This window comes from Aplidium turbinatum, chromosome 6, assembly GCF_918807975.1.
Source record: "Aplidium turbinatum chromosome 6, kaAplTurb1.1, whole genome shotgun sequence".
Taxonomy (NCBI): Eukaryota; Metazoa; Chordata; class Ascidiacea; order Aplousobranchia; family Polyclinidae; genus Aplidium; species Aplidium turbinatum.
Genome location: NC_137477.1, coordinates 14,958,957 through 14,982,195, shown reverse-complemented (window position 1 = coordinate 14,982,195; position 23,239 = coordinate 14,958,957). Strand labels below are relative to the sequence as shown.

Here is a 23,239-nt window from a genome sequence, read left to right as displayed (position 1 = left end):
GCAGGAACGATTCCATTGGCGTGACTCATCGAATTAGCATGACATTGCATTCTCCAGTTTATTTCTTGTAATGATGGTTGTCAATCATTGTGACGAGGTTAAAAACGATATTTCGCATAATTTGTTGAAAAATCATTCCAATACAACAGCTCAAAGATTGTTTCTCAACGCGTCGCAGAGGATGTCTGCCAACGTTTAGTTTCTGCATTGTGAGGGCACCTTGACTTAGATAACCGCGTGGTTTTTTCGGTGCCTCCATGGTGTAGTTTCCATATTAAAAAAAGCGATTTGTTATATCTCCTGATGTGTACATTGAAAATGAATGTAAAGCTATGCCGAAATAAACTTGATTGATTGAGATGGATGTGACATTGTGACAACAACCCAGCTATAGGCCTACCTATACCGGGACAACATGACACATCTTGCTTTTGAGAATTTATTGTTTAATTCTGCAAATCCAACCGGAAAATGAAACTGTCCTTGAATTGCCATCTTCAGCTCCCACATGGAACATTGTTTTCATATACCCTATGCTGTATCAATGCGTTCAACATCGTCTTTGGAAGTCCAATTTACTGCCAGTAGGCATATCAATATCATTTCCAATGGATTATAAACACGAGACTCAGAGTTGTTTTGGACATTGCAAAATATCAATATTTTATTACGAGCTGACTATCACCAGTGGGGCGAAGACAATCCAGGTGGAAACACTGGGACGACCACCCCGACACAACTACCACAAGCACAATGATAAGACAATAGAGCAGGAGCGCAATAACAGATCTTGCCACGACGTCATAACCAAAACATGATCATTAGCTTATACGTCAGAAAAAAAGTGAAAAGCCCTAAGTCTGATGACAATGATAGAAGGAAGCGATGCACGTCATCACATCACAATATGTGAGCAAGGAATGATCGTTAAGTAAGATCACGTGACTACATGAATTACAAACAAAACATACGATTAGAGGAGTTTTAATTAAGTTGATCTCTTTCACTGGTAGCACCAAACTTTCCATGGGTTGCATGAAAACTAAGTCGACTAAATTCATAACAAACGTTGGATGCAACACACGAAAAGCGACAGAAAGTAACCTGCCTTTAAATTTGGTATTGTTTCAGAGACACGGAGGGAAATGTTGTGTCCAGAAGATGGGATAAGAGTTTTCAGAGCTTTCCGACATTGAACCAATCCAAAGAAAATATTGGCAAACATGAAGCAAGAAAGCAAACGTCACATCCGGTTGCGACGGCTCAGCACCGCAAAGGAAGCAATTAGACAAAATCGCCAAGAGATGAAGTCAGATAGAACACAAAGAAAACAACATAATATCACACTGCGCGGCAGCTACCAATATACACTCGGTCACATCAATATTTATAGCAGATGATTTCTGCTCCCCATCAACAACACCCCAGACAGGGATTCATAGTATAGGGATCGCCAACTCGGCTGAAAATCCGACAATCGGAGTGTAAAAGTGTTGCCAGATATTTTTTTATATTTTTAGAACAAATTATTATTTTGGCATTTTTAAAGAGTAGTGGTCGCCCAAAGCTTGTCCGTTTAAAACTAACCTGAAGTTTAAAGTTGCACAAGATTGAGTTAAAGTAGTTTGTAGTTGTGTAACTTTGCAATAAGAATGTTCTAAATTTATGTACCAAACTTAAATAAAACTTGCAGGTGTAAACAAAATTATTAGAAACCAGTTAAGAACAAAAAAAAATTAAGAAAATTAAAATACACCTCAGGAATAAATGGCTTCATGTTTTAAGTGTTGAAGCCGGTAATTATTTTTCAAGTAGGCTTAATATGTTTTATGTACAAGAGAAGGTAAATTTGCCAAAAATATGATAGTTTGATAAGTGAACAATAAAATTGCTTTAGATTAGTTTTAAAATATTTATTTACGGGCAAGTTTTGGGCAACTACTACTTTAAAAATGCCAAAATAATATTTTTTCTAAAAATATAAAAACTATCTGGCAGCACTTTTACACTCCGGTTGTCGGATATTCAACCGAGTTAGCGACCCCTATACTATGAATCCCTGACCCCAGACAGCAAACTAACAGTTTTTACATTGATTCAACGTTTGCAGACGTAGAGTCAATGTAAAAAACGGTTGATTTGCTGTCTGGGACAGTAGATCGCGTCTTTCACCAACAGTACATTACGAAGCGCAGGAAGCTACATTGATGAAGTCAAAACGGTGAGCAGCGCGATCCAACTTACCGCGGTGTGCATTAAATCAGGGCCCAGCCGCAAACAATTCAATTAATGGCTGCAATCAACACGGTAAATGAGGTCATCAGTTGACGTCACGTTTAAAATGTTACGTTACAAAATTAAGTCGAAGCAAAGGGAATAAAAGTTCCAGAAAGATAAAAAATAGAACAGACCACCAGCACGTAGAGCAAGCACCTCTATGGTAAAAATAACATTTTCATAAAATCTAAAAGGAAAATTCAATTGCTAGCCGGTCGCGGCCATTGTTACGTTGAGGCAACGTCGGCTGACATTATGTTAATAATTCCATTATATGAAGGCGATATTAGCACCGTCTGGCGGGGTACATCGGGGCTGTGATTACTTGGCAACCACATTGACCGGAAGATACGTCACGATGACGTGTTTTTTTTCAAAGGAGGGGTGAGAAAGTTCCAGATCATCAGTACCATCGTCATTATCTGAAACTGAAAAAGAAGTTTACGATGTCAAACCTTGGAGTATCGCGTCACAAATTTCTATTCCTCTCAGGGGCCATAAAACCGATTATGAAAGTATGACGTTCTCGGTTGAGCAAGCTGGTGTTTGAGGCTGGAGATTAAATGAGCACTTTCGCTTTGCAGAAAGATCTCAGTAAACGCAAAAACGAACCACGAGCTCCACCTTAGTTCGCACAATAAAAACTTACCTTGGATCATCCTTCACTCAGCACGCGTTCCGCATCGGCTACCGCCCTAAAACGTCACAAGGAGTTAGCAAATGGCGACAATCGTGGCGTCAGCAAACTTATGACTAGCAACAGGTCAAAACCGCAAATAGAGCTAAACCGAGACAACCGTAAACAGGTCAAAACCGCGTGTCAAAATGTCACTGAAACAATCGCAAATTAAGTAAAAAGTTGAACTGTGTTTTTGGCTCAAAAATGAAGACTAAAATCAAAGCATGCAAGTTGTTGGGTTTCCTACATCTCAAAAGTGAGATAAAATTTTAGATTAGAAAGACATTGTTATGCAGGATAGGCACGTAACACGGCAAGCAACACGCTGTCTCGTATAACTAACTGGTAATTGACGCCATGTTGAAAGCTGCAAAAGATCAGTCGACAAATAGAATTATGTATGGCGAGCGACAAGAACCACCAACGACCACCGGACATCACACGGATACTCCAAATTCAATCGAGAAAACGGTTAGAAAGAAAATATTGTCAAACCAGCTGTAATAATCACTTAATCATATCCACCTTATATGACGATAATACCCATCTCAAGTCCAAAATGCAATTATTACACTTACATTTTCTTCTGGTTATTTTTTCAAAATAGAATTTATTTTAAACACCCGTTGGTGTGACTGAACAAGCAACGCTTGGTCGTTCCGTCTGTTATGTATTTGCGGTCTTGTCCTATTTGCAGTTTTGTTGGTTTAGACTCGAGCTATTCGGGTATCGTAGCTTAGATTTGACCTAACAACTATGTATGATAGTAACTGAACTATGGACAAACTGATTTAAATAAGTGCAAGTGAAATTAACCAATCAGGCGTTGCATTGACAAGACGGGGTTGTGTGGAGCAGCCAGACAACTAATCTTGCTTGGAGCAACATCACCATGCATCGTGTGCGGGATCGTTTGTTTCAAGGATTGATAAATTCAACCCAAATTCTGAATCAGTATAAAACATGGAAAAATCTGAGGAAGGCATTACACTGCAATGGAAAAAAACATTTTAAAATAACTTTGTGACAAAACTAGTTGGAGATTCCATATTTGGGAGCAACTTTTGACTTTGGTGATTTCTGGCAAGTCAACTTCCAGCGTGTGGAAGATTTGCGGATACTCAGTAGCAGCACCGCGCGTGCATCCGTGTTTCCAGAACTACCCGGTGGATGGCGCCAAAATACAAATTACAGACGCGACCTTGAACACTAAAAGTCGTTTAACTGTAATGCCTTCCTTTTGGTCTTTCGCTGCCATTCTTGTGGTGCGAATTATTTGCGTTTTGTATATTTTTGTTTATTCGCCAGCAGAAAAATAAACTGAACTCTCCGACAACTATTTATGCTCTTTACAATTTGCGACATGGTAAGAGGCGAGAAGCGTCCATGTTGCAACGTTAATGTCTCCTGCATCATTGCTGCAAGGCAGTCATGCATAGCTTTCTTAGCTAATGCTAAGTAGAGCACCAATCAAATGGACCAGTCAAAGAGCTTACACAAAAAAAACTAAGCTTTTCCAATGGAGTTTTGTCATCATGACTCAGCCAGTTCATGTTGGCTCGTGGTTGGCCAGTCGCATGCCCGACCGACTAATGAAAAGCATCAGAGCCAGCATGATATACGTTTTCACAACTCTACTGTTTCTCTCTTTGGATACTTCAATATCAATTTGAAAACGCCATACATCCTGGCATGGAGTTGCATTCGTGTGATTGGTCTAGGTTAGTTTCATTCCAAATTAAAACATGCAGAAGATAAAAAAATACAACAGAAGAACGTGCAGAATATTAAAAACAAAACAGCAATGCGTACTGCGTCGCATCTTAATTAAAGTAACGTTGAACAAACAAAAACAAAGAAAAGTAAACTACCATTCCGCTCACACTGCTTCTCATCGCTCGTCACCTTGCTGGTGCGGTTAGGCCTGTACAATGATTAACGTTAGATAGGAAAAGCCAGTGACCCCAGTTTGAGTCCCACTTAAAGCAAGATAGGCATAAAATTTTGTTGAAATGATTTTATGTCGGTCAAAACTATACAAAGAAAATTAAGAACCTAATGTTTCAATCATAATAGACACCAAAAAAAACGGGAAGGGTCATTACTGGCGATCAGCCAAAACATAGCGTCGAACCTCCGCATTAAGTATTCCAATAAACGGCATCAGTTGGATGACATGGGATGTACCTCCTATGCAATATCCTCAGCGTGAGGTACAAGCGACCAGAATGCAAATAAGACAATTTACAAAACTCCCTGAATAAAATGACTCTCATAACCGAAACCAGGACTTTGCCCTAGAATATCGCTCGACCATCGTGAGCTAACAATCGACGTCGGCGATTAAGCTTACCCGAGCAACTCCTGGACATCGACTTCTTCCCCATCGACATCCGTCTTCACAACGATGTCGCCACCCGCCTCGGCGAGCGTTCGTTCCGCTTCTTCCAGTACGCCTTCCGATTAAATGCCACACGTTGTTTAAAACACGTTAAATCAACGTTAATTTTATGTCATTCTCTGAGAAATCATCATTGAGTACTTACATTATTAGGTTGTTACCACGATAAATGGATGTAATAACAACGTAATAGTCTAAGTCCATCCCCAGCTAAGTCATGCACAAGAGCAAATGTGACTGTTAATAGCGTTGCAAGAAGTATTACGTAAGAGGTTTCCGTCACGACAAGGGCACTCGCTGCCCAACATCGCGAACGCACACCGTGGCAGTCAGCACAAGCGGCCCACCAGGCAATGAAGGAACATGCGAATGAATGCCACTCCGAATGAATGTTGTGACAACTCAATTTCATGGAAATACGTTACGGAAGAAATTTATTGTGATGACATGAAAACATATTGAATGTCTGTCTCTAGGCAAAAAAAACAAAAAACTACAAAAGATTGATCGCTGATTGCCCTATTACGATGATGCCATCGTAAGTGTTCAGGTTGTCACATTTGCAGTATCGCTACTAAAGAAATCACGTCAAGCAAGCAATTGCTCAGCTACTGCAAACACTGCAAATCAAGGACATTGATTAGTGGAAGTCATGAGCACGTCATTCCTCATTCATTGGTGATGTTGCAATAATGCAACTTGACAACGGATCTACATCAGTTGTGCAATTGTGCATGATCTATCATTCCTATGTTGAATAAACGTATCACAACATAAATGCAACTACAAAATTACAAAATCGCTCGAAGGTGAGTTGCTAAAATGTAAATGCGATTAATTTAAAAGAGCGTGATGCCAGGGGATATCAAAAAAACGTTGAACCTACTTTCGTGTCGTTCCATGTGACGCTCATCGTCGTCATACTCGCTGTCGTCATCGTCGCATAGCAACGGAGTCTTTGGGGAGTGGGGCTCCATAGCCACCACAGCGTGACCGATACTTCCTTTGCCGCTTCTCCTGGAAGGGGATCGTTTCTTCTGCAAGTCCTGATGACAACATACTAACGTTGGCGAGGTACATACCCTTTAACTTAACCTAGGTGAAAAAAAAGTTTTAGAAACAAATACTGAATCAACCGTTACATTTAATTGATAAATCACTTCAGGTAGTAGTTCAAACAGGAAGGGAAAGTTTTGGAAAGAAGTGCCGTCAAGTTAAACACGGCGTTGTAGTAATTAAAAGGGTAACTTTCTTACCAGCGTGGTTGGTGCAGCATCTTCCACTACCACGTCCATCGTTCTGTCATCAATGTTGTTTGTCGCTGAAGAATGCTTGGTTATGCGTGACGTAACGCCGCAAACTGGTTCTATCCGGTTAAAAGCAGAAAGACTGAAGCGACCATACTCGGATTGCGAAAGAAGATAGAATCCTAAATACGACAATGTCAAGTGACATTTCAAACCGACGCAAGCAACTTTAAAAAATGGATCCAAGAAATAACACAGCTATCGGTGCTTTTGAAAAATGCGGATAAAACCCACTGACATTAATATTGACAGAAACTTTCAAAGATATTGCATCAACGTATGCTTAAGAGTTAAAAAGGTGGATTACTCAACAGGCTTTGGTGGATTCAATTACGCTTGATATTGGAAAGCGAACAGTGCTATCTTAATCGGTGGCTAGAAAGCAAACATTAGCATGCCCGCAGAACTATGGAAGGATTACAACAAAGAAATAGCGCTCAAGGTCCATCACGTAAACTGGTTACGGAAGTAGACAAGGAAACTTGGTTTTCAGATCCCAATCCATCAAAAGAAGGACTCAGGAGGAACAAGTGGAAGAATGCCGGTATAGAGAAATAATATCCATACCTTGCCCTTGTCCAGTCAACAGAGCTGAGGCCAGTCCATGAGGATCATCACGTGATATGCAGCTGTACGTCTCCTGTGGTCGCAGAGAAGGCAACTGGCTCAGAATGTGGATTTCTCCTGAAAAGCATTGAAATGTGGTGAGAAGGAATTGTAAGACTATTGTTCATGTGCTAGGAAGCTCTGTCAAGGATAAAATTTACATTCATATGAAGCAAAAACTGATCTTTATCAAAGCATCACTTCATACACTGTGGAAACTTCTACCTCGGACTGAAAGTTTCATCCTGGCGGTTTGGCATACTTGCAGAGGCTTTGAACTACTGATGTAGTTCAGAATACTGAGATTGAGAGTGTCAAGTCTACGCTCGTTGAAGTGTTGTTGACTGAATTATTCCGTCCACTAGTGGCCACTGAATGGAGAGCTGTCCTTGAAATGCGTTGCTAAAGCGCACACCCCAAGAGTATGACGATCGTTTCCTGGTCTTGTCGTTTCTTCGATTACAAGTCGGGCGTTCAAGCGACTGCGCTATTGGGGCGGACCATCAAACAACAAAACACTTTGTAAGATTCAACGTATTAAGAAGCTGCATTATTAAAACAACTTCAAAGAGGCAACTAGCCAGGGCGGTGGAGTACTTACCTAAATTAGTGAGGCACACCAGTCCGTGTTCGTGGTAGTCATGGTTACGTGACGACACAAACCGAGCGAAAGCCACTCGACGCACCAACGAGCCATCAATCGCTGTGAACTTGAATTTGCGTTTCGCTGATATCTTAGGTAGCGCGAAAACCTTTAGTTGCTCTTCTGAACTGTAATTGGAGAAGTTATCGTGAACGCTTACACGAGTCACCCAATAATGTTGTTTCAAGCCGAAACCAACTCAATTCAAAACCAATGGAAGCTGAATGCACTGAACTAACCCCATTGAAACGTAATTGGTGCGTCGTTTTCCGTCACACTAAAAGCGGCGCAAGAGAAAGACGATGGAAGAACAATATTATAGCAACCAGCTATATTCAGATATACAAGCGCAACTTAGACAAAGTTACCTGATAATTAAAGAATGATGATGCACTCCTCCAGTTGGAGACGTTCGCCCTACTGCGCCGCCGTTACTGGGCTTTCCGTCAGTCTTGGACTGCGGCGCGGAGACGGGTGTGCCACTGCCATCAACAACAGTGATATCAACCACGGGGGCACGATGCATCAACTGGATGTGCTTGCCTGGTAAACAAGTCAGCATTGGATACAAGAAGCTTTAACAACGGATTAGTGAGAACTAAACCCACGTTCGGATTGTTCCAATGCTGATGACATCACAGTGAATATTAATACGTCATAAAAAGTAACGTATTGCGCAGACGAATTCATTCATCCAGCCTACTCGCAGAGAACTTGGTAAAATTTCTTAAATATCAGAAGTATCAATTTGGCAGCACTCACCGAGCACAGAGGTAACTTCGTTGGTTTGGCGCACGCTATACTCCGGTACGTGGAGAGCAAACACATACACGGCCCCAGAGTTCGTACCGGCCCAGAAAGTAGGGCCCACGCTTACATCTGAAAAGCAGAAATGTTAAATTCATAGAAGACGCAAGAATTGATCGAGGTTATAGCGGAAAGAAACATAACCAGGCAAACTCTGGCCAGCGATGAATAAGACTACTTCATTTTGACCTACAACATTTTTTAGTGACTTCATTTTTGTCAAAATTTGACTTTACAATTTTTCTACAAGTGTTGATAAAGATTTAAGTTAAAGTGTTACAGCTACTGGATAGGCTACACTAGTTCTGCAAAAAAACAAAAAACTGGCGGACCCCTGCTTGTGAGAACAAACGCCAAGTCTCATCTATTGAAGAGACAAACGGATGATGACTTCGCAGTTCGATAAAATCCCAAATTTTATGCGTCGTATTAGCCCACGTAACAAAACATTCGTCTAACTAATTATTCTAATAATATAAACATTGTGACGTCACTTTGGAAATAAACAAGCTCACAGTGACACATTTCCAGTGTGTCTATTTATGTGTTTTTCGTGGTGTCACTTGAACACGTAAATATGTCATAATATATGGCTTGAATAAAACTTTGAATTAGAATAGTTGCCTAAAAACAATATACAACAGAATATCCACAATGCTTTGTTAGGAACTGCTAAAAAAATTACAAAATTGAAACAAGAATTTACCTTTTTTGAAAAAAAAGTGATAAAACGAAATGTTGACTTGTAAAACTTGTTTAAAACAATTTTCATCAACCGAAATATTTTTAGTGAATGTCTAAAGATACAACAAATGCCTTAAAAATTATGTCTTTGGTCGCTCTGGTGGTAAGGAATGGTGTTGGAAGGGACAAGTGATAAGGCCGGGAGCCGCATCTACCATTGTACTGAAACAGCTCAAAGCAAAATCTTGTAGGCTTAATGGCTTATTCAGTTGAATTTAATTCATGCCAAACTAAATAAATTTATATCAAAAAGCTCACTCTGTTGTACATATTCGAATAGAACAGTGTCAGACAGAGTATTGACACCGCAAACTAAAGTAAACCAATGCATGAAACCGTACAGAACTATGAGAGGTCAAACGAGGAGCACCACCAGTTTCAACGTTAGTAGATGTTGGATCAACATTTGCGACCACAATATTATTGATTCATCAGCGCGATGTGATTAATTGAACAAACGATCATTCCTTTGTTAAAGCAAATAGAGTGACGTAATGTAAGTTTACTGTTGCGTCACGGAGACATATGATGTAATGCACCATATGTCGCGATCGATTCTAGTCATAACAGAATTGATTAACCAGCTCAGTGACCGAGTGGTTTCGCCTTCAACTCTGTTAGATCTGAGATCGATTCCAGGTCGAGTCAAACCGAAGACTTTAAAAATAGTACCGATTGTATTCTTTTTTGCGTACGCATTGAGGAGAAGTCGGGTAATAATGTGATGACATTCTAACCCTGCTTTAAAGTAAAAAAATGAGTCATGTCGCTAAAAGACCTTAGCTGTTGTAGAGCGACAACAAATGAAACCGTAACATTATTATTATTAACAGGATCGATTAACATCAAAGACGGAACAAAAACTACATGAAGATGCAAAGCCCATTCAACTCTTCAGACCTCAAACTGAACAATTTGCAAAAACTTGTATTTTTCAGTTTGTACCACCACAAAATCAAATCAAAGAAATCCTATTCAGCGCCACAGCAGACAAATCATCGAAAAGCAAAAACATGGGGGTTACGAAGAAGTTTTACGTAATTAACTAAAACTCAATTACTTGAAAACTAGGTAAAGTTTTGTGAGTAATTTGTCTAAGCAAACTGACGAGCTATTCAAAAACTCCGTATTCTAAAAGGCCAAGTACTCACGGTCACGTATGTAGGTGCTGGCGAAGTAGATGCGTCGTACCATCCCTGTCATGTTGTCTTCCACTGAACGTGCTTCCACCTTCCGCTGGCCTGTCGCTGCCGGAGACCACCCGCTTCCTGACGCCGTCTCCTCTTCATCAACTAACGCGGCGTTTGCATCATGGAGTCTCTGCAAGATGAGATCATCACGATGAAACGTGACTTCAGGCAAAAAAGTAATAAATGGCAATAAAAGTACTTGTTTGGTGCAATGACATTGGGTAAAAGCAAGCATATTTCTAATTTTTAGAAAACACAATGGTACACACAAAACAACAAAGCATTAAGCGGATCATCAAGACAAGGATGATTGTAACTTCTCTTTCCGATTTAACGACACTCAAAGTGTTTGTTCTTCTTTTCTCAGCTAATCAACGCCACTTTATCAAAGCAACAATGCATCATCACCTGAGTCATGTTATCGCGTTTGTACCGTCTCCCGGAAGCTCTTTTCCTGCGCGATCCTCCGCCCCTAAAACTCCCACGCATCCTCCTAATAGATTGACGGAGTGACATCTTAAAAGATCGGACCCTAGAGAAGTTTCCCTCCATGGCGGAGTGATCTCCGGCTTCTAGCGTGCACCGCGAGAGCACTGCCTTGTTCTGCATCACAAATCATTTTAACCGTTGTGACGTTTGAAATACAAAGCTAAAGTTTGCAAGTGGGTAAAACCATATAATATCAGATGTAAACAAATGATATTTGCTTTTTTACGCTTTTCTCCCATCCAAGCGTTACACCTGATGGTTCAAGACTCGTATTAAGCGTGCAAGAAGCTGAAAATCCGATCTTCCTGTCCACCCTCAAGCATGTTTTGCCAAGGCACGAACATGTGTTGAAAGTGGGACCTCAAGCAACAACCTATCAAGTTTCAGTCAGTCGATTTCATCACATTACTTCTTCCAACACATGACAAAAAGAAAAAGGTATGATGCCACATGTGTAACAAATCTTTAAAAAAAATAATGTTCTTGATGGGTGGACTATTGGACTAACTAGAAAGCTGTTGTTTTTTAATTGTACACAACTTGAGAAAATACCTGCAAGTAATCAAACAATGCGAATCCGTGTCCAGTCCCAAACCCGATGAGTCCCCAGTTCGCTTGAACGCTAAGAGCGGATACACTAGCAGGAGGCTGGCACTGCACCACGTTCGTAATCTGATAGCCTGTAAAGGAACACTGTTGGAGGCTTCTGTTTATAACTAAGTATTGATGAAAGAAACAGCTTTTAGCTCAACAATGTGACAAATCTTTTCTTACTCAGGTTAAAATTAGATCAGCTTTTGACAACACAGTACAACAATGTTCAACACACAGTGTCTTCACCCATCGAACTTACGAGCAACCCCACCTGGTTTCATAGTGATGTGTGATTCCTTGGTGGGTAACCTGTCGTGTCCCTTCCAGGCGAAATCGGCACGGCCCTCTAGGATGTCAACAACGTTGACCACCACGAGACTATCGATGCTTTCCTCTGATAAAGCGATCACCATCACCTGGTGTAAGCATGACGGATGAGCAATGACATTGGAAAAAGAGAAAATCGACTTGGGCTGGCTTGGACTTTTAGCAAAATTAAAACTCCAAGCGAAAGAAAAGCACATTTGATAAAAATCATAACCAATAATTCAAGTAGTAGTGTGAACATTCAGTGTCAGTCCCATTAACACTACAAGCAATTGCGAAATAAAAAAAAATGTACCTTTATTATTGTTACTAAACATAATTTTCAAAAATAAAAAGTTATGTGATAGAATTTCAGACAACTGGCAAATAAAAATCACACTTTTCTGAATATTATAGTCATGTACCTGTCCAGCGGTACCCCCAGCAACAATTGTCCCAGTAAGCGGGCAGATGGCGACTTTTCGAATGGCCAAACGGGGATCGTCGCTATATGGGTCAAACTCCCCAACCTGAAACAACCAAAAACTTTCCGTAAAATTAAAAAAAAATTCATGTAGCGCAATGCAATATCAGCCTCTTCACGTCCACCTTCGTCATAACGGTCAAAATGACTCAATGCTTTGATGAGACAAGACCTGAAGACCAACCTTGCGAAATGGAGGGAACTGTTCTTCAAAAGCATCCTCATCCTCCGCAGCGTCCGCATCAGTGACAAAGACAGTAGTCGTTTGAATCTTCAGGATGGGGCTCATTGCTACACCACTAACATCCCATAACTAAAAGAACAAGGAGGGTGGTGAAATAAACTTCAGAGATAAAGTGTTTAAAATACTAAAATCAACTATACAAACTGTTTAAAGCACGTCATGAAAACAGAACACTGTCTCTCCCTTCCTTAACCCCTTTCATAGACAAGCATTGTTTGCCGCTATGATATTTCTTTCCATGATCTATACTGTCCCATTGACAGTAACAGGTACAAACATCTTGGGCACACAAGCGAAGTAGTTTCAAAACTTTTCAAGTGCAGTTTATTTTTGTGGTCCTTGTTCCACTGAACAACGAGCTCAAATAAACAAATTAATGTAGCGCTTATCAGAAACACTAAAACACCACAGACACATGCTGGGAAAGTTATGGTTTCCAGCAATGTATCAAGAGGTAAGGACAATTCAGAAAATGGGCTAAAAATCGTTATCAATGTCCAGCTTCGTCAGCCATGACACTCACCTTGATGCTGCCGTCCTCGTGACCGGTTACCAGCAAGTTGTGAGTTTGTAACGATCGATCCGACAAGTCCATGCCTCCGTTCATCGGCCATTTCTATCAAAACTTCAAAATTATTTCGGGTTTTGTTGTGACAAGCAAGGCTATGGAGTTGGGCGAAAAATAAACGACTTCGACTCCCCAGTTAATAACTGGTCGACTCCGGGTTCAGTGCTGCCACATTTTTCTGAATGTTTGTCCTTTATTCATTTTTTTAATATATATTTCACTAAATTTGTAATCAAAATCGAAACTGCGACTTTCACAAAAGTGACAAGAATCACCACGTCTATTTTCTAGTAAAGGTTTGGAGCGTAATACGGAAAACAAGAAACAATATTTTGAAAAAATGTAATGCAAACAAAATTTTATTGTTCGTCGTTTTTTACCAAGCCGGAGTCAAATCGGCCGTTTTTTTTAACGACTCCGCTTCCGGACACGCCGAAATCTCACTGACTCCGACTCCACAGCCATGGAGAGTGGAGACAAGGAACAAGCTACCTACCACACAAGATGAACATCGTTCGACCTACGTGACGCGACCAAACCTACCACATGCCACACCAGTTAAAAAACGCAACTGCTAAAAAGCAATTACTATTAGCACATTGGTCACGGAGGTTCTTAATAACTGAATGATCGAGGACTGAACACCACAACAATTAACAACACGCAGCAACACGACAACAATTAACATCAGCAGCAGCAACACGACAACAATTAACAAATAGAAACTCCGGCAACCGACAATTCCCCTTGTTTGTGATGATCAGGCCCAAAATTCGTGAGCTTGCTAGGTAACCACAAGTTTTGGCGCTACGTTAGCTTCAGGCTTATACGCTGCTACATGTTGGCAACCACTGCTTCCTGGCAAGATCAGCAAGGGGCTGCGATTACAACGACAGCAAATCTTCGATGGTACTTGACATTCTTGCATAGCATTTATGTTTTAAGACGTTTAATCCGCGTTTGAATAGCTGATCTTGTCAGTCACTACGTGTAGACACGGTGGTAATAAATTATTAATGTCTGGTGTAAACAAACGTGTCATTGCTATGAGCGATTCCATAAGTGGCCGTCGCCTCACAGAGCGATACACAAACTAATAATCCGCGAATGTTTGAAGCACATACACAAGTAGCTACACGGCCGCCACTTTAATGGCACTTCATGTTATAGAGCTTTAAAATATCTCTAAATAAATCAACTACAGAGATTTAAACATTGCATTAAATTGTCCATTGAGTAAAACATGACTATAATAACGGAAAGACAGAAAAAAACAAGCATTTTTAAGCAAATTTTTTTAAAACAGAAATAACACTTGTAAATAGATCAAAAACTAAACGGCGAATATGTCTTTTTACGCAACTAAAACAAAGGCCGTCTTGCAACGTAAGACACGTCTTGTTTTATTTGCGTATTAAGCAGAATAAGATCACCTACCATGTGTGATTTGCTCTTTGGTCGGTCTGCCGCGTTCTTAATCTTCGTCCACACCTGGTCAGGAATGTCCTCGCCATGGGAAGAACAGGTGATGGCGGACGCGTGAGGGGAGGCCAAATATGGAGGAGTTACACATGGCCATTCTTCATCACAAAGATCAATGCATATGATCTCCTCTTCGGCAAGAACCAACAAAAACTCCGGTTCCTCGCATTCTGTTGAAATAAATCATAATACAAGTTAGTTTGTCAAGAATAGATTTCGTTCCAACTGAACTGGGCGAGTGCGACAAAAAAGTAACTTTAATGAATTGATTTAAAAAGTCCAAGTGTAAAAGGAAAAGTGAATGAGCACAAACGTTGCAGTAAGAGACCTGCCCCTGCTGACGCCATAAACTGATTGCAAATTTCATTTAAGCAAGAACGAAATACAATCTTCCGAAAAATGTAATGAAAACCATCGAAGCGTGAACTCAAAATCATATCAATTCAAATATAATAAAAACAAGAACCCAAGCTGATTGCATTGCAAACAAGCTCACAAAGCCTAGAAAAACTTGGGAAAAGTTCTTAACTAGTCAAAAACGACATTGCAATGCACCAATGCGTTCACTCGCCTGCGTTTCGCTTGTTTTTGCTTATGACGAATGAATCAATGACGCGTGACGTGAAGTCGAACGTGACGTGTTTCGATCCGTGGATAACACTGACACAATGCCGGTCGCCATAATTGGCGCGCGGCATTCCCCCGCTGAATACCACGTACGGCTCCCTGCGCCGCAAATGCAGTGTTGAGGAAAGTTTGTGAAAAAGCTCAATGGGGACCACGGTCATTAGTAGCACAGAGAATGGCACCATAAAGCTGCTGTTATAAAGTAATGTGCCATCACTTATCATAGAGGAAACCAGAAACACATGAATGACCTTCGACAATTAATCTAGATTCTAGAACAATCAATTTTTTGTTGCAGAAAATTCAAGATCAATCAGAGGTAGCAAAGCGTAAATCATCACAACTTAAAATCATGAACTCGCTGGGTGAACGTGTATAAATATCGATCCGCTCAGTCGATGACGCTCCGGGCAGCTTTAAGGATCATTCCTCTTCAACTATCTCTATCTAGGGTTCAAGAGATTATTGTACAGAACGCCACTTACGTTCTTGAGGATTTCCACATAATCTTAGTGACTGGCTTGCACGGGAACGGACCTGAAAGACAGTTTGCAACTCGCATGAAGCCACTTTGTTTAAGTATAAAAGTGAGCATATTAGCACTATGTTTAAACTGAAAGTACTTACCCATGGGTGCTCGCACAGCAAAGGGGTGAGAGACTTATTACTAGAGTCTGCGTGAACGACAAATCATTAGGGTGTAGTTAAATGAAGTAAGAAGCTGCTGCGCTTTGCATACCGGAATTAAGCTATATTCTAAACTGCAGGTGATTACTTTTAGTTTTCAGCAATTTTAGAGGTGGACAACAAGAAAAAAGGTTAAAAACCGATGGTTTGAAAGAAAATTGTGTAAAATATGGTTATTGGTAGTTCTAAACCACAAATAAATTATCAGTTCAAGATCTCGCGATGAGGATTGTGAATCCTATCTGTACAAAAGGCCACTCACCATAAGGGGTGTATGACGTATGTGGGGTGCAGGAGCCCAATCGCCAAGTGGATAGGCTGCCGTCAATGTGGGCGCTCATGAATTCCTTACTGTTGGAATGCCACGATATAGACTCCAGTGCCTGCGAGGTAAGAACGACGTCAGTAACAAAAACACGACGATGGCAGACCTGGAGGTGGAGCAAACGAGTGGATGGGTTTATATAGTTGAGTGCCACGTTCCGTTCGTCAAGCACAAATTACTCCCCAATTACCTCCCCGAGGGATTATTACACAGCTATAAAATATGCTCAACGCTCGTACACCAGTGTTAATGCTATTAAATCAACTTATAATGTCGTTCATGAAGCCACCGGTTTTGAAGTTTATCTTTCAGGCAGTGGCTGCAATGCTCATCACTCATCAGATGAATTAGGAAGTTGAAGTAAAAACGTGCAACAACTGCTCTAATGCTGTGATGACACTACGAATACTTTGCCACCACAACGAGCATCTTTAGAATTAATTACGAATAATATAAGATTTCTAAAGGCCGAAGCATATATGCTATAAGTGATGGCGAAAGATAAAAACTTTCTCAATAAAACCGTAACTATAATGCAGTGATCATGACGACGCCCTAGCATTTATTATTTCTAAACTTTGGCAGCCCATTTAAGTAACGATCCCTGGAAACATTTTATAATTCCGTGAGTGACGGCTGTCCTCCAAGACCAGTCATGGTTTTGAACCCACAATGTACAAGCACACAATAATAGTAAGCTAAGAGGGCTCAATAAGCGCACACCATTCAATCATAGCATTACAGCTGACCAGTGACCACGCACTATTCCTCACCTTGTCACTGAAATAATATTGATCGACGCTCTGTGTTGCGTTGTTCCATAATACTACCAGACCTCGGCTATAGCCAATCAACATGAGGGAGGGATCAGAGGGATGCTCGACGATCGCTTCGACCGGACCAAGAGCCTTCCCTGTCTTGTACTGGTCCGGTATGCTAAAAAAATACAACTCTTGTTGTTTTGGACAAAGAAAAACATCATTGTTAAGTCAAACTTGAATGCGTTTTATGTCTACTTAATTCACCATCACTGATGTGTAAGCAACAAGAAGGTACAAGCAACAGCATGACCCAGGTACAAGCTTATCCGATACACTAGCGTGATCAATTTCTCATAGACATAAAAGTGCCAAACCTCGCAATATTTAAAATCTGCATGTTTGAATAGTTCCGATTACAGATGAAGAGATGTTTAACTAATGAGGTTTATCACAAAATTCATTGCTCTGTTTGCATTGCAAAGACGCCGTTCAATAACAACTAATCACTGCACAGACACTGCACTGCACTGCACAGATGTATATTTATTCCTTGACCCTGGCATGATTTATTCCGGCCAACATCCATAAAAAAGTTGAAATGCACGGAACCTGATTAGCATTACCACTACTTACAGTCTTACATTATACTTTTATTATCAAATCTAATAACTCTAATCCCAGAAGCTACCTTTGCATAACTTGATCTTGGTGGATAACTTTGTCATTATGAGCCTCAAAATCGGGAAGAGACAGGGAGTAAATCCCACCACCCTCGGTGCCGATCCACATTAAGTCATTGCTTGAGCACACACAAACTTCCGTTATCTCATTGATGCTGCAATGAACGAGTGGACAAAAAGTGAAATGCGTGGAACTAGCACACAATATGCATATTTCGAACGCACTTCAAAATCATACATTGTCCAAATGGTTCAGTCACAAAACTGTTTTATCACTACTTGTCTCACTGGAAAACAGGCATAGTTAACAAATCATAGCAGATATTCACTGTTTCTTTAGTTGAGTGCATAGAAGAATATACCTCGTATTCACATTCTACAAGACAATATGTGGTTGAGAACTTTGTTAAAACTAAGTAGAAGAGTAATTCTTGTAGGTTCTTGTGTAAAAACTGAACGGGAATTGGGAGTATTATTGCATACCAGATAAAGCGTATTGGACTATTGGCGCTATATAATTATTACCATGTCAGTAATTAAGTCAGATATTCCGATTGTATTTTTTATCACTTTTACGTAACTTTCGCATCAGCGTAGCCTTCTGTAAAGTTGTTTTGGGTTTATGACAGAAAAGAAAGAGTGCAACAACAGCTTCACCAGTAATTCAAATTACATCAGTAGTGATGTGATAAATGAAAGATTGCGCCGTTCTTGGTCATGTTTAATTGTTTGATTTCAAGCAGATCTCTCCCAATGGGACACATTGCAACACTCAGATGGCGAGATATGTGACATAGCAATTCAAAACAACTGGCTTTCCCACACTAAACACTAATAATTTGAAATGCTGGCAGAACCAAATAAAATACAACAACAGAAGTCAACTGCAAGTCTGCAACGCACAATGAACTTTAATAAACAGTTATGAAAAACGACAAATAACTGACAAGGAAATGACCTTCTAAAGCAGATCTATGGTCACAACAATTCTTAGCTAAGCCACCTGTTACACATAAGTTTATCTAACAATATGCAAATTGTAAAGGATGGGTAGCAGTCGCAGCAGCGTGGGGTTCAAAGTACAATGACAAACTTTCTGACAAGCAACCAATGGATTATAGTATTGCGGCTAGCTCATGTCAGCTTTCTTCAAACCTGGTAAGCCGAATACGCCAGGATTACTGCAGATTCTGTGCAAACACATCTAGAATCGAGCCAAGATTAAATTGTGCCAGCTTTCAGCATTGTAGTGTACGTATTCCACGATTAACCGCTACTTTTCTAACAATGAGCTGCTACTTGAAAATTAAAAAAGTAATGTTTAGTCAAGCGTGAAAGAAAAAAAAAGTTAATTTCTTTACTTGACCGCAACAATGTAAACTGTACAAACAAACTAACTACAAGCTGATAGAAAACCCATCATTCTCATAACCTGAAATATGCTCAAATCAACCGAGATGGTTGATATTCCGTAATTTAACATCCAGACGTCGGAAAAGATCAGGAAAGGCACAAATGCCAACGCAACACTGACAGTAAGAAAAGTGCCAAATGAACTAATTTCACACTGATGTTCAAGAACTGTTTGATTCATATCTTTTTTCAATGGCTTGGCAGCAAATTCACGCAGGTGATGCTGATCCTAAACCTTTGAAAAGAAGTCTTTTTTAGTCTTTAAAGTTTAAACTATGGTAAAAAAAACATGCAAAAAAATAAATGGAATGAGAAAATTCAAAACCATTATAGTTTCATGATCACGTCGGTTTTAAATGCCCTGACATCCAAACGTGACCATTATACAATTGCCAAAAGTGAAAAGTACCCTCGACCCAGTGTCAACCATTCAGTCGGTCACCTGAGTGAAATAGGCTATCATGATCAAAATCAGATGGGAAATCACAAATCAGTAGTGACGTTTTTCAATATAGTTTTCTGTTCACAGGACCTTAAATACCTATTTTCATTTTCAAATGTAGACATAGAGATTTTATCTTTTGTTATCGTTATAACAAATCGATACTGCACTCCATCTTACCCTGGCCGCCCGGCCAATTGCGATCCGCCAACCTCAACTAATTCTTGACTGCCTTGTGTGTCATCTTTGCTGGAGCATATTTCCCACATCCGCATTGTGTTGTCATCAAGGATGCTGACCAAGCGGCCCTAAAATTAAACGCTAAAGTAAATATTGTGATGTGCAACTTCTTGTTTATTGAACTGATGCATATTAATTCACTGTTTTTATTGACATTCGCAGTAAAGCTGTAAATACTACATACAAACTACGCATTCACTATATACAGATGAACCAAATAATGTTTAGAATTTGCAATTGTAGTGAGCTTCATCAAATACAACTGTTCGTTCTAATAAAAATATGTATCTGCATCAGCAAATGCTTGATTTTTTTTGTGTGCGTTTGTATATTCATTGTGTATGGTTATTTACATCACTTAACTAGAGGTGACTGCTGACTCGATGACCACCTGGTCTTTTCGCTGTTTCCTCGTTATATGGTATTTTTTTTTATTCTTTTCATGTTATTGTTAGTGTAATTTATATGACAAATAAACTGATGATTGATTGTTGTATCGAGTTCATAACTACACAAAAACTCACTTCACCACAAAGAAAGTGAAGCTGCAGGACTTGATTCACATTGACATGGATTCCTGTAAATTCTACACCCGGTGCTCCAAATCTGAAAAATTCAAAATAAAAAATCAGTTATCAAAACACTTTTAAATCTCAAGTCTAGTACTGGACCAATTTCTCTCATTCTCAAATAACAGTGACAGGGATCATAGACTACTAATGCCAGCAAGTAGAAAGCTATATTTGCACCAATCAATCAAAAAATATTTGTGGCTAGTTGAAGCATGGCAAATATTCACATTATATTTGTCTCAAGTTAAACCAAATTCAGAGTGTTTGTTTTTTCGGTACAACAGCACATAAGATTCAAATATAACACAGATTATAACAAATCCTGAATATGATGCTGACACTAGGATGACGGCAAAAGACCACAGCATCAACAAAGTCAGCTCTTGTTCAACCACAAATAAACAGAGAAGTATAACAGAACAGAAAATGGATAGCAGTCTACTACACATTCTAAGAGAGCATATTTAATGAAAAAGGAAAGACACTGCATGAATTCATAAGTTTTGACCATTAAAAAACTGATGGGAGTAAAAATACCCTTGGAAAGATTACAACAAATGTATACCAGCACTACAAATTTTGCAAGCCAAAAGACAATGGCTGTTTAGTGTTTAGTCTATATTATCAGCTACAATTAAAGCTAACTACAATGAATACTAAACTAAATATCTTGTTCAAATGTCACACCAAATATAATTACATATATTTAAACTAATCTGAAACAAGACAGAAACTTTGTGTCATAATAAAATTTTATATGTGTTTTAAAATGTATTTCCTTATTGTTTAGCAAAAACAAGTAGTTACATTATGAAACCAACACACTAAGTACGGTAGTAAGTACAGGTAACACAATAAAACCTTCAAATATTACAAAATACATACACTTTTATTGCTCCCGTTTTTGTTCCAATGGCAAGAAGCTTTAATATTGGATCATGTGCCAGAGCGCAAGGATGGTGAGGGAAGCCATGTTCCACTGTCTGCTGACAAGATCAAGAAAAGAATTATGTATTGTGTAAGATCAAGAAAAGAATTATGTATTAACTTAAACACTAAGAAGGTGAATTGGTGAATTCATGCCCTGATCTGGGAAAACAAAATCTTGCTGGTGGATATAATTACAAGGGTCTGCAACTATTCGACGAGTCCAATTCGGCGAGTCCAATTCAGCTAGTCCGATTCGGCAAGTGCCCTATTCCGCGAGAGCCCTTTTCGGCGAGTTCCCTAATCGGCGATTTTTTGATTTTTTTTTTAAATTATCGGGTACCGTAGCCTAATTATCATTGCCGCTTTTACATTGTTTTAATGTTGCTAAACGTTGAAATAAGACCTTAACTTCTTACCCCTAATCTTAACTCCAACCTTAACCTCTAAACCTACCCCCTAACACTTACTCCTAACCCTAAAACGGCAATGATAATTAGGCTACGGTACCCGATAATTTAAAAAAAAAATTCAAAAAATTGCCGAATAGAGAACTCGCAGAAAAGGGCTCTCGCTGAATCGGACTATCCGAATTGGACTCGCCGAAACGGGCCATTCCGAATTACAGTGGTAAAACAAAATCCGGAGGTAAATAATCCCTACCAAATCTTAAAAATTCACCAAATCAATTTTCTCCGAAAAAGGCTGTCTCCGAATTGGATTCACAGAAAAGGGCCATTCCAAACATGAGATCACATCATACAGACCAAATTGTGAACAATAGCCTATATATAATATATATATACCATATCTGAAACAAACCTTCTTGAATGAAAACAATTCTTCCTTAATTTTTTCACGGTGTGGATCAAAGTGACCTCCCTTCTTCCACTTACGAAACATGATAAACACAACTGCTAATCACAGCACACAGCAGAAACTTTAAAAGAAATTACCTAATATTCAGCCAAAGACAACTGATTAGTTATTAAAACCTGCAACAAAAAGTCAATAAAACTAAGTGTACAAAGAAAATACTGTACAACCACCTTTCTATGCAAACATGGCATATATAACTTATTCTCATATACTGTACGCTGTATGGCATATGTATTTGTAAAAAAAAATTTAAAGGCTAAAATGCAAAATTCTTACAGTAAAAATTCCAAATGAATTCACAACCAGCAAACTAATCTGCAACACACTGATGAGGCATTATTATCATATCAAAGAAGTTCATATAGATAACTGACATTTTACATTTTTGATTATGTAATACAAATAATAACACTGGACATCTGTCACATATGAATTTTTCTTGATTGTACTAGACCTGTCTAGTCAAGCCTGAAGACAACATCCAGTTTGAGACTCTTAATCAAAGCTCAAATTAAAAGACATCAGTGAAGTCCTCCAATTAGGCAGACTGAGATGGCTTGGTCACGTTGAGCGCAGCTCAAGCTGGATCTCACAGGTCAGATGTGTCAACATCGCAGCACAGCGGGGTCAAGCTAGACCAAAACTTTCTTGGAAAGAACTTGTAAAACGTGACCTTGTAGCCCTGAACATGGACTCTGCCAACCCAATAAATCGCGAGGTGCGAAGGGGAAGTTGGAAGCAACAGTGGGGAAATTCATGAGGCGTTTCAAAACAGCAGCTTATTCTTTCACTAGGGGCCAAAAATAGGGCCAACTCAATTTTCAAGTACTACGAAGCAATTTCACTGAATTAGCAACACATTCTT

General features: G+C 39.5%; 1 protein-coding gene across 3 annotated transcripts; it reads right to left on the bottom strand.

The window, feature by feature from the left end:
* Positions 1–431: 431 nt before the first annotated feature.
* On the bottom strand, positions 432–22,482 carry LOC145772003 (lethal(2) giant larvae protein homolog 1-like). Of its 3 annotated transcripts, XM_082583804.1 has the most exons (27): positions 22,318–22,482; positions 21,454–21,551; positions 20,521–20,602; positions 19,937–20,064; positions 17,910–18,056; positions 17,234–17,396; positions 16,398–16,518; positions 15,934–15,985; positions 15,393–15,547; positions 14,777–14,991; positions 13,295–13,387; positions 12,712–12,840; positions 12,469–12,573; positions 12,009–12,153; positions 11,696–11,823; positions 11,063–11,257; positions 10,616–10,784; positions 8,676–8,792; positions 8,282–8,456; positions 7,872–8,041; positions 7,232–7,348; positions 6,614–6,786; positions 6,244–6,403; positions 5,310–5,412; positions 4,828–4,880; positions 2,927–2,972; positions 432–2,705 (listed from the first exon to the last, which is right to left on the bottom strand). In XM_082583804.1, the coding sequence occupies exons 1-26, from the start codon at positions 22,396–22,398 to the stop codon at positions 2,965–2,967; spliced, it is 3,282 nt and encodes a 1,093-aa protein (XP_082439930.1). In that variant the 5' UTR covers positions 22,399–22,482; the 3' UTR covers positions 432–2,705; positions 2,927–2,964. The 3 variants fall into 3 exon arrangements, with proteins under 3 accessions (XP_082439930.1, XP_082439931.1, XP_082439932.1); XM_082583805.1 differs by lacking the exon at positions 4,828–4,880; XM_082583806.1 differs by lacking the exons at positions 4,828–4,880; positions 5,310–5,412.
* Positions 22,483–23,239: the final 757 nt, after the last annotated feature.